General features: G+C 37.6%; 1 protein-coding gene across 3 annotated transcripts in view; it reads left to right on the forward strand.

Moving 5' to 3' along the window:
* FAM149A (family with sequence similarity 149 member A) overlaps window positions 1–12,396 on the forward strand; it is a 62,920-nt gene that overhangs the window by 44,365 nt on the left and 6,159 nt on the right. For all 3 annotated transcript variants that reach the window (XM_083367545.1, XM_083367546.1, XM_083367547.1), the window contains exons 8-13: window positions 829–983; window positions 2,045–2,142; window positions 2,974–3,198; window positions 3,722–3,842; window positions 6,749–6,877; window positions 7,794–7,872. In XM_083367545.1, coding sequence (XP_083223671.1) covers window positions 829–983; window positions 2,045–2,142; window positions 2,974–3,198; window positions 3,722–3,842; window positions 6,749–6,877; window positions 7,794–7,872 — 807 coding nt within the window. The remainder of the gene's footprint in view (window positions 1–828; window positions 984–2,044; window positions 2,143–2,973; window positions 3,199–3,721; window positions 3,843–6,748; window positions 6,878–7,793; window positions 7,873–12,396) is intronic.

A 12,396-nucleotide genomic window follows, 5' to 3' on the forward strand; every position in this document is an offset into this window, starting at 1 on the left:
ATATGACTTGGTGCCAGATTTTAGTTGGTTTTAATGTTTTAATGTGCTTAGTTTTGTAGTTTTATTATGGTTTTTATATTTGATCAGGAGCCGACTAGAGTTGGTTTTTAAATGGGTGACTATATAATTGTTTAAAATAAAATAAATAAATAATCAAATAAATAAATTATATTCCTAATAGCTCCTCCAAACCATTAGGAGATTAGGATTTTCTTTAAATCTGAACCCCTTCATGCATGTAACACTATTATGTACTGGGCTCATTAGTAATACTACGTGGGTTGCTGGAGCAGCTAACGACTCTCCAGCAACCCAGACTATAAGTCTCCAGCGCTGCAATTGGCTATCCCTAGGCGGCAATGGTTGTTTCAAACCTATTGGCTGCCGCCTAGGGCCTAGACTATATATTGTGGCTAGTTGCAGCCATTTGCTCAGTACAGATTCTGCACAAAATAAAATATGAGTTTCCCTGTACTCAGCTACCTCGTCTTCATTCCTGCGCCAAAGTACCCGCTATTTAACAAACACCCTCTCTATCTGAACAAACAAAACAACCTTCCCAACCTTGACCCATGAAAGTCATAGAATATTGATGTGCTGTTGACAGAATAGCTTCAATTTTCTGTCTGTTCCCCTAGAAAAACCACCTATCTACCAATCTTGGGAAGCAGAATTGTATCATCCTGGCAGCTGAGTAGAGGAAGCAATAGATTATTATAAATAATTGTTAATAATGCATTGCTTCCACAGTTGAAGCAAATTAAGAGGGTTCTGATATTGCCTGATTCATGTATGTATATTTACTATTTTTATGTAATAATGATCTAGAAAATAACAACTATTCGGAGAAATCAAAAGTTACTGGAAATAAGTTGTCACATATTCCAGCCTCCCATGCTATGGTAGATACATCCAGTGTTCCTTCATCCAGAGGGTCAGAGGTTCGATCCATGTCTTTCGGTCTGCATTTTGGACAATCCCAGGTAAAATAATATCTTTTCATCAACATATGAAAAATCTTCACAGTATGAATGAACAATCTTTTCTTCATGTATTTAGTTGAATATTCTATTTTACTTGGTTCCCTCTGTCTCCATGGTTCTTGGGTGCTTAAGCCTGGGACAATTTTCCTGACCATTCTTTTTTTCTTTTTCTTTTGGCTTTTGAGCAACATGGTAAGTTGCAATATTATAACAAAAGACCAGAGTAATTTATCATCATGTCTAAAGCTCAAAATATGTGCATTTATGAATAAGCCATGCAAGAGACATTAATACTAATAAAAATAAATTAAATATTAATTTATTTCATATCTTGAATTTAATTTCATTACTCTCCATGACACCATTTTTTAAGTTTGCAACAGAACATATGTAATAATATTTTAAATAATTTACTTATTACATTTATTCTGTGTCATACTCAGAAACTAATAAATATTAAAATAAGTTTTAAAAACTGTAAGAACTCAAAGCCCAAGTGGATAAGGGGATAAGATTCAGATTACTGTATTTAAAATAAATAAAAACACGTTTGCCATATGCTGGAGAGATCATAAAGATCATGCTGTACTAAACAAAATTGTTCTCATAGTCTTGAATATTTTTTAACTGTTACATGAATCATTTTATTCACCTAAGTCAATGCGTAGTGCCTGGGGCTTTTACAAAAAAGATGCTGCTAAAGAAGTTTTATATTTCCCATTGTTATACACAGTGAACCCAATCAAGAACAGGGTTCTTCATGTTTTCTTTAGAATTTAAAAAAAAATCAATCGGTTGAGCTGTATATAGTTAATTTAACGCAGAAGGGAGCAATTATCTGGTGGCTGATGCCTGCTTCTAACATTTTGGGAAAAAATAAGACTAAAAATAAATTGGACAATAATATTCCCATGTTTGGTCCGGGAAGGGTGTGGTTTGTTTCCTCTTCTTACTTCTTTATGATAATAAGACTATTTTAGGGAATAATTATATTGTGACATTGAATGACCTTCACCCTCATTGAATGACATATCTGTGTTGCTTTCTGTTGCTTTCTTTAGGCCCACCGTTTCTCTAGCAGTTCACATGGCAATTTAAATGGTGTCATGACAATTCAAGCTAAACCACTACAACAAAGATATTCAAGCTTCATTGAAAAGTATGTTTTAAAGTGACCTCATAAAATTACGCTTTTGTATAGGCTGCATTTATCTATTTATTCCTGGGCTTATTTATTTTAGTTAGATAGTTAAAGTGTGTTATGATTATAGATTAGGTTTATAAAATGATAAAAGGAATAACATACCTGGTAGAAGTAGAACATCAATTTTATTTTTATTCAAAACATTAAAATAAAAACGTCAGAAAAAGAAAAAAATACAAAAACAAAACACAACTAAAGAAAACTACACAAAAAAGAATGCATAAAATGAAAAACAAAACATATAGTCCCCACTAGTTGAATACTGATATACTTCAAAGATAATAACTCCTCCCCTTTTGCAAAGCAGACACACAATTTATAAATTTCTAAAACACTGTTTACCCAACCCACTTAGCCTGACATCTATCTACTATACAGAAACATAGTTTATAAAACCAACAGCTGAATTAAACTTCAAAATCCTCTGTTAATACTATAGTCTATTTATTGTATGATTTAGTTACATTTTAGGAAGATGGGAGAAAGTAATTTGGGATTAAAAATATGCATTGCCAATTGTGTCTCTAGACACAGTTGCTTCACTCTTTTTATCTTGGTTATCATGAAAGGATAGTACATTGTTCTTTGCTCAATTTATTATTATGTTTTACTCTCAGAGAAAGACACTTGTGAGTTTCTTATCTCTGATGCCAGAATCATTCATGAGACTTGAAATTTATCATTTCTTTATTGGGAGATGCTGATCCACTTATTATTTAGCTTCAGGTTGCTGAAGACTTTAATCTTATATAAGTGGAGTGATGTTTGATTGAAACTGTTTTTCAGGCATGAACAAGAAGACAAGCCACAAGGTGTGGGTTCCAGTATTAATTCAGCAAAGAATCGAGTGGGGCGAATGACTGACAGCAATGTTTCATCATTACCTCGAGTGTTGCCTGGATCCTCTAAGAAAACAGTGAGCCATCGTAGGTTACCATCAATAGCACAAGATCAACTACGTTTAAAGACTCCCAATGTTTACAGTGATGAGGTCCTGCGAGGAACAAAATTGTAAGTCCTTATTTCTGTTCTTTGCTACTGTAGCTTCAATATCATGTTGAGTTCAGATAAGAGCATTTGGACAGCACTGAGAAATAATGTTGTGATTGTGTAACACAAATAGTGCATTTAGAAGAGAACTATGTAGTCTAAAGATGTTATTTTATCCTTCAAGCTATGAAAATAAGAATCCTATATGAGGAACTAAGCAGGTATGAGGAACTAAAGTAATAAGATCCAGATTTTTAAGTGGGCAGATATGCATTATTAAGATTGTGTAATTTTAAGTGGATGTCTTGTGCTTCAAAGAGAATCTGCCTTCCCAGTTTGGCCACTCCAGATGTGCTAGGACTATAATATCCAGAATTTCCAGAAGTTCAGTTTTTGAAAGTCACCATATTAGGGAAGATTGACTTAATATTTCTATATATGCAACAGACCTGTTATTCACAATACTGGGATAAGAAGCACTCTTTTAGCAGTTTAAGGGACTGAAATAAGAGTTAATTCCTATGTCCATGCTGCTTTCCTACAGATGCACTGCCTTAGATCGTTTGCCATCTCCATTTACACCTGTTATCCGGAACAAGTTGCCACCCATAAATTCAGATACCATTGATCAATATCTTTCAGTTCCCGGACTACGTTTAAGCTTTGTAAGACAACTAAATTATTTGTTTCATGAATTATTGAATACTTGTTTTCATGTCTCTCTAAAAAAATCTAGGGTGTGCACATCAAATAAAAAACTCAGCTTGATTAAAATACAGTGTGACCAGGTATTGGATGAAGTTGCCAATAAAACTTTTAATCATATCTTTGCATAATCCCAAAATGTATACATCCACCCACACATTCATAATTTATTTCAGCTATGAAACTTCCTTGAGTCGTCTTACACAATACACTTTTCCTCTGTGCCTCATAGGATTGTTGTGAAGTTAAAATGTCTATTATATAAATTATCCAGGCATATAAAATAGATCTATATGTGGAGACGATGACTGCTGCAAAGACTAAAGAGCCAAGGAGTAGACCAGTTCTTTGAAAACTCTTTGGTGAAGGAGATGATGGGAAATCACTCACATATGATTTTGGATAGCAATCTCCAGTGAGTGCCAGGAGACAAAACCATCAATCATTAAACTCACAATCACAGCAGACCTTTTAAAACGACACTGAGTATGCTAAGTGTACTTCTAATCACTTTGGAAACTGCTTATTTAAACATTTTAAAGTCTTAAGAAGTCTTTGGAATGAACCTATCTTTGTTTCTGAACAAAAAAAAATAACCATAATTTTAAGAAGTTAAAAAATGTGAAATAAACAAAAGTTTGTTTTTCCAGCTTGCTTAGTTTTAGTTTTATTATTTCTGTTACATTGACACTTTTTTTCTTGCTTTGAAAATTCACGTAATAAGCCAGTGCATCTTGCATTAAAAACATGATATATGCAGTTATGAAATCAAAAAAGTTAATTGTAGTCTACAGATTAAAATGCCAGCTATCTTAATATCATGAACTATAAATTCAGACAAAATGCAGCCTATGGGATCAGAGTTCTCTTTCCAGTCTGGTTTTCTGATAGAGAAGATATAAAGGATGAGACGTGAAGCTGCACTTGAAAGTAGATCTTGGCACACTGCAGATTTTTGTGTTAGCAACAGGTGGTAAAACTGGGTAGATTATTCAACTCCAAATAGCTCCATTTTAACTGTATTTGTAACACTATTCCATTGACAAAAGACTATGTTAATGTTTTCTTAAAACAATGGGAAGTCCTTCCCATGCATGGCAATTCCATATTTTTGAAAAAAAAAATTAGGAATTTAGTACATGTGCTCCACTTACACAGCCATTTACATAGCCTATAGCATTCTTTAATCACAGTTATCATTTCTAGTCTTGAGCAGACCCCTGTGCAATTAAAGTTTTCTCTGTTCGTGCTAAAACACATTTCATCTGAAGTTCCTTTGAAAAAGTCTTAAGTAGGTAATTTTAGAACTTCTTATCTAGGTGCTCAGAAGCTGGTTGAAAAATTAGTTATTTGTGAGGAGGCAATAAAGTCAATTGAAAAACAGTTACATTGACCACCAGGAAGCAGGATATGTCCAGCTTCATCCTCATTAGAATATACATAGCCAGACCTTATTCTATGGAGTTCAAATCCTCTCTCAGGAATTTTGCTCATCAGTTAGCAGTTTTAGGTGACTATATACAGTGCATTAGCTTTCAGATCTATTTGAGCCCTGGCGCACAGCAGTGTTGCAGGAAGGGATACTATATATAGACACTATCCATCTATAGTAGTCCTCAACTAATAATCATTCATTTAGTGACCAAAGTTACAACTGCACTTTAAAAAGTAACAACTGATCCTCACACTTACAACCGTAGCAGCATCCCCATGGTCACACCAGCATCCCCATGATCAAATTCAGATGCTTGGCAAAGTTGCAGTGTCCTGGGGTTATGTGATCATCATGTGAGCCTTGGTGGAGCAGTGGGCTAATGCCTCCCTAAGTAACACCAGCTGCCTGCAATTAGTGCAGGTTCGCATCCCACCAGGCTCAAGGTTGACTCAGCCTTCCATCCTTCCGAGGTAGGTAAAATGAGGACCCAGATTGTTGGGGGCAATTAAGCTGACTTTGTAATAATGCCGCTGGGGTGTGTGTGAAAGCCCTAATAAGCAGGCATATACATAGAATGAAGGCTACTGCTAAGCTTGTAAGCCGCCCTGAGTCTTCGGAGAAGGGCGGGATATAAATGGAATTAAAATAAAAAAAATAAAATAAAATAAAAATTTGCTATCTTTCCAGCTGGGTTCCAACAAGCAAAGTCAATGGGAGAAGCTGGTTTGCTTAACAACTGCATGATTCACTTAACAATTCTTTTGATAATTAGTGGGGAGCATCTGCGGCCGGCGTCAACTTCCCTCCGCCCAGTACGCTCCCACAGAGAGGGCCTCCTCAGGGTGCCACTGGTCAAAGAATGCCGACTGGTGGCCCCCAGGGGGAGGGCATTCTCTGTGGGTGCACCGGATCTTTGGAACCATCTTCCGGTCGAGCTCCGGATGGCGCCCGATCTCCGCTCCTTCCGGCGCGATCTTAAAACCCATCTCTTTGAACAAGCTGGCCTGGCCTGATGGGACGGGGTTGGATTTTATAAATGGATTTTAACTTTTAATCTGTATTAATTTATTACGGGCACTGTTTAATTACTTTTTAATAATTTTTAATTTTTGTATCTTTTTTTTTATGTATTGCCCTGTTCACCGCCCTGAGTCCTTCGGGAGAAGGGCGGTATACAAATTAAAATAATAATAATAATAATAATAATAATAATAATAATAATAATAATAATAATAATAATAATAATAATAATAATAATAGTGGCGAAAAAGGTAAGATATCTATTCCTTAAGCTTGCAAGGAAACAGATGTACAGATGTTACATATTGTCACCGCCCCTGGATACAATAATTGTATTTACTTCAACTGCTAATAATATTTTACATTTTTCTACCCAGTAATTGGTTGCTTCTTTTGTCTTTTCATTTTCAGCATAGAGGAAAACATGTTCATAGCAGAATATCCAGTGCAGTACCTCATGGTCTGGAACAACGACCTCATAGAGAGCGAACTGTCTTAACAGATCAGTTTTCAAGGCCCAATACAACTCATACATTCCGGGTAGGTTTGAAAGTTTGTAAACATGGGATGAGAATCAATTTGGCAGTTAAGGCATCAGGGTAGGTCCGGGAGACTGTGAATTCTAGCCTCATTTTAGGCTAGAACTTCATGACCAGCTTCATGACCTTGGACCAGTCATTCTCTCGTCGTCCCACGAAGCAGACAATGGCAAATCACTACCAAGAAAATTGCAGGGACTTGTCCAGGCAATTATCAGGAGTCAACACTGACTTGAAGGAACAATGATTGCCCACCCCCTCCCAAAAAAACCCAAAGTTGCATGTGTGAGATAACAAATGTGTATTTCATCTCCTTCTATTGTTCTCATACATATGTCTGGAATTTGCCAGTTACCCATTTATTTTTTTCCTAATCTTAATTTGTTATTGTATATTAACCAGTGATTACAGTTTATACACAGTTCACAAGGTATATTAATAAACTAGATTGTTTATCAATTACCATGACTTTAAGTTGATCATGGTTTATGATAAACCATAATCCCTGGCTTGTATTTAGTGGCAGTCAAGCTTGCAAAGCAATGGTATAATTTGTACTGTTCTGGGGCACACATAACTGCCTGTGTCACTACATTCTGCACCACCTTCAAAGACAGCCTTAAGTAGTATATATTATAGTAATCCATCCAGGAGGTTACCAGGACATGAATGACTGACCAGAGCTTCCCAAATCTTGTTCCTACAATTAAGCTGTCAAAGCATAATGCAACAAGGGGTTTGTTTATCAGCTGACTTATCACAGAGCCAGATCCTAATTAGGGCTATGAGTGAATAATGGGTTCTGTGACTAAGGGAGGACTAGACCTTGGATCTCCTTGCTTCTAATCTAATATCTTAATCATTGTACCACACTAATTATCAAAAGAAGCAAAGCATCATATTAATTTATTTTTCAGTCAGATACACCTCAGAAAAAGTCATCAATTTCTATGGATCTTACTAATCACTTGTGGACAAGCCAAGGAGTAATAACAGGTAAGACCTGTCTCATTAAGCATATTTTTCAAAAGTGAGTATAGGACTATATCTTTTTGGATTATAGGAATGTGTGATTTCAAAATTATTACATTTAACATGCTGACATTTGTTGGAGAAAGGGCTAAATTAAGCAATATTTTTTTATTCCACCTTTAAGTTAAATGCTAATGATAAACGTGGCATGACTAAAATGTTAAAAAGTTGCAGCAGCAAATCAATTTCTGCACTTTCTTGCCAAGCTTGGTCTTGACCTTCATTTCGTTCGTATCCAACCCTTTTACCCAGAGGGCACTTTCTTTAAAAAAAGTAAAGTACAACTAAATAAGTATTTAAGATTTGATTAAGATTGTAAAAATTAAAGAGTTCAGATTGCAAAGCTAGGTCTGAAAAGGAAGATGTGGAGTCCTTTTCTAAAAGTTGAAAGAGTGAGAGCAATTCCTGAGGAAGGAGAACAGCTACGTTAGAGCCAACAGAGGAGGGAGCTTTTTCCTATGTGCCCAGCAAAGAGACCTTAGAAAGCAAGGCAAGTTTGAGAGAGCCTCTCCTGCTGACCTTAGGGTAAGTTCATATTGAGATAGGTGGTCCCTTAGAAAGCCAAGTTCAAAATTCATTAAGGCCGAAGACCAAAGCCAAGACTACTAAATTGGAAAAAACGGTGCTCAAACATGCAAATCTTTCAACATGATCTTCTGGTATTATGCACTGCTTAACAATCTGATTGGCAGCACCTGCAGTTTTTGGATGCATTTCAACAGTAGTCCTGGACAGAACACATTTGCTTTAGATAAGTTGGATGTAACTAAGATACAGATAACTGCTGTGGGGGGGTCTACTCCATATAGCTCATTTGCAGCTGGCACACTAGATGTAATTATGCAGCCACCGTTGGTGTTGGAAATGTCTGTCTGGAGAGAAAGTTTTTTGAGAGGAAGTACAATCCTACCCACAACAAGCTGAACTTAATCCAGGACCTTGAGGATCCAGGATGAATAATCCTTGATAGCCTCTGGACTTAATTTCAGCTTGTTTACTTTGTCCAGCATTATTGAACTTAACAATTGGCTAAGAATTGGCTGTTTCCTTGGAATTAAACATCTAAGAGTAACTGAACTACCTGCCATTTGCATACTTAAAGCATCTGAGTCAGTGCCCCATATAATATCTACCAGTGATTTCAGGTAGATATTGAACAGCAGGAAGAGAACACAGCACTTCAACATCAGAAGTCATCTCCTATCACAGTCCTGCGACAGTAAATATAGTAGATAGAATAGGGCCAAAGGGCCCAGCCCTCCTAAGCAGTCCAGTAAAATAATGTTTCTGTATTCCACATTCATTTTTTGTGTAGGTAATCTTCTACGATGGCCAAAGCAATCCTGGTTTCATATAGAATAGAATAGAAGACTTTATTGGACAAGTGTGATTGAACACACAAGGATTTGTCTCCGGTGCATAAGCTCTCGGTGTACATACAAGCAACAAGGGTTAAATGATCATAATCATCATAAAATACATTCATCATAAATCATAAGAAACAACACTGACTGATAGTTATAAAATATTAAATAAGCAATCAACATAAATCATACTAGGATACTAAATGTTGTTGTTGTTAGCTGCGAAGTCGTGTCCGACCCTTCGTGACCCCATGGACAACGTTCCTCCAGGCCTTCCTGTCCTCTACCATCTTCTGGAGTCCATTTAAGCTCACGCCTACTGCTTCAGTGACTCCATCCAGCCACCTCATTCTCTGTCGTCCCATTCTTCTCTTGCCCTCAATCTTTCCCAGCATTAGGCTCTTCTCCAGTGAGTCTTTCCTTTTCATTAGGTGGCCAAAGTATTTGAGTTTTAGCTTTAGGATCTGGCCTTCTAAAGAGCAGTCAGGGTTGATCTCCTCTAGGACTGACTGGTTTGATCACCTTGCAGTCCAAGGGACTCTCAGGAGTCTTCTCCAGCACCATAGCTCAAAGGCCTCAATTCTTTGGCACTCACCCTTTCTTATGGTCCAACTTTCACTGCCATACATTGCAACTGGGAAGACCATAGCCTTGACTATACGCACTTTTGTTCACAGGGTAATGTCTCTGCTTTTTAGTGTGCTGTCTAGATTTGCCATTGCTTTCCTCCCCAGGAGCAAGCGTCTTTTAATTTCTTGGCTACAGTCCCCATCTGCAGTGATCTTGGAGCCCAGGAAAATAAAATCTGTCACTACCTCCATTTCTTCCCCATCTATTTGCCAGGAATTGAGAGGGACGGATGCCATGATCTTAGTTTTCTTAATGTTAAGTTTCAACCCAAGTTTTGCACTCTCCTTCTTCACTCGCAACAAGAGGCTCTTTAGTTCTTCTTCACTTTCTGCCATTAGAGTGGTATCATCTGCATATTTTAGGTTGTTGATATTTCTTCCGGCAATCTTAATCCCAACTTTTGATTCATCTAGCCCTGCCTTTCTCATCATGTGCTCTGCATATAAGTTAAATAGGCAGGGTGACAGTATACAGCCTTGCCGGACTCCTTTCCCAATTTTGAACCAATCAGTGGTTCCGTGTCCAGTTCTCACTGTTGCTTCTTGACCCGCATATAGGTTTCTCAAGAGACAAATAAGATGGTCTGGTATGCCCATCTCTTTAAGAACTTGCCAGAGTTTGTTATGATCCACACAATCAAAGGCTTTAGCATAGTCAATGAAGCAGAAGTAGATGTTTTTCTGGAACTCTCTAGCTTTCTCCATGATACAGCGTATGTTGGCAATTTGATCTCTAGTTCCTCTGCCTCTTCAAAATCCTGCCTGTAGAGCCGTCTCTTGGGTTGTTGGAAAAGAGTGTTTGCTATCACCATTGTATTCTCTTAACAAAATTCTATCGGCCTGTGCCCTGCTTCATTTTGTACTCCAAGGCCAAACTTGCCTGTTATTCCGGTTATCTTTTGGCTTCCCACTTTAGCATTCCAGTCCCCCATGATGATAAGAACATCATTTTTTGGTGTTAGTTCTATAAGGTGCTGTAGGGATTCATAGAACTGGTCAATTTCATCCTCTTCAGCACTGTTGGTTGGGGCATAGACTTGTACTACTGTGATATTGAATGGTTTGCCTTGGATTCGAACTGAGATCATTCTGTCATTTTGAGGATTGTATCCCAGTATTGCTTTTCCTACTCTTTTATTGACTATGAAGGCTACTCCATTTCTTCTGAGGGATTCTTGCCTGCAGTAGTATACCTGATGGCCATCTGAATTAAATTCACCCATTCCTGTCCATTTTAGTTCGCTGATTCCTAAGATGTCTATGTTCAGTTTTGTCATTTCTTGTTTGACCATGTCCAGCTTGCCTTGATTCATGGATCTTACATTCCAGGTTCCTATGGAGAAAAAATCTTTACAGCATCGGACTTTCCTTTCACCACCAGACACATCCACAGCTGAGCGTCCTTTTGGCTTTAGCCCAGTCACTTCATTCTTTCTGGCGCTACTAGTACTAGCCCTCTGCTCTTCCCCAGTAGCATATTGGACGCCTTCCGACCTGAGGGGCTCATCTTCCAGCGTCATATCATTTTGCCTTTTGGTACTGTCCATAGGGTTTTCATGGCAAAGATACTGGAGTGGGTTGCCATTTCCTTCTCCAGTGGATCACGTTTTGTCAGAACTCTCTGCTATGACTTTTCCGTCTTGGGTGACCCTGCATGGCATAGCTCATGGCTTCATTGAATTACGCAAGCCCCTTCGCCACGACAAGGCAGTAATCCATGAAGGGGTGGATACTAAATAGAACAATATAAAACATAAGATAACAAACAACAAAGTTATAATATGATAATAGGAAAGATGAGAAGGATAATAGTAATAGAACCCTACTAGGTAATTTGACAGTGTTGTGGTAATTAGTTGTTTAGGAGAGTAATGGAACGGGGGTGGGGGGGAACTGTCCCTGTGTCTAGCTGTTCTGGTGTGCAATGACTATAATGTCATCTTGAGGGGAGAAGTTTATGTCCAGGAGATGAGGGGTCTGTAGATATTTTCACAGTCCTCTTTCTGGCTCATGTAGTATACAGGTCCTCAATGAAAGGTAGGCTGGTAGCAATTGTTTTTTCTGCAGTTCTAACTATACACTGAAGTCTGTGTCTGTCTTATTTGGTTGCAATGCTAAACCAAGCAGTTATAGAGGTGCAAATGACAGATTCAGTAATTTCTTTGTAGAACTGTATCAGCAGTTCTTTGGGCAGTCTGAGTTTTCTGAGTTGGCGCAGGAAGAACATCCTTTGTTCTTTTTCTTTTTTTTTATGCTGGCCAAAAGCTTGAGTGAAATGGTCAGGTTCTTTCAGATGTGTTGGAAATTACAGGATACTACTTTCTTGATTAATGTAGCCAGAAATATTGCACTTGAGAGTTCTAAGTCAAGGAAATATTTTGATGGAATGGGGGTTTGACTCAGAGAAGAAGAAAAGGAATGCTGAACAGTTACAAAACAGATATCTGAGGCCTGGGAAACATGAGCAATAAATTCAAAACAATCTGCCTTGATTG

The sequence above is a fragment of the Vipera ursinii genome (genome assembly GCF_947247035.1).
Source record: "Vipera ursinii genome assembly, chromosome: 7".
NCBI classification, from domain to species: domain Eukaryota; kingdom Metazoa; phylum Chordata; class Lepidosauria; order Squamata; family Viperidae; genus Vipera; species Vipera ursinii.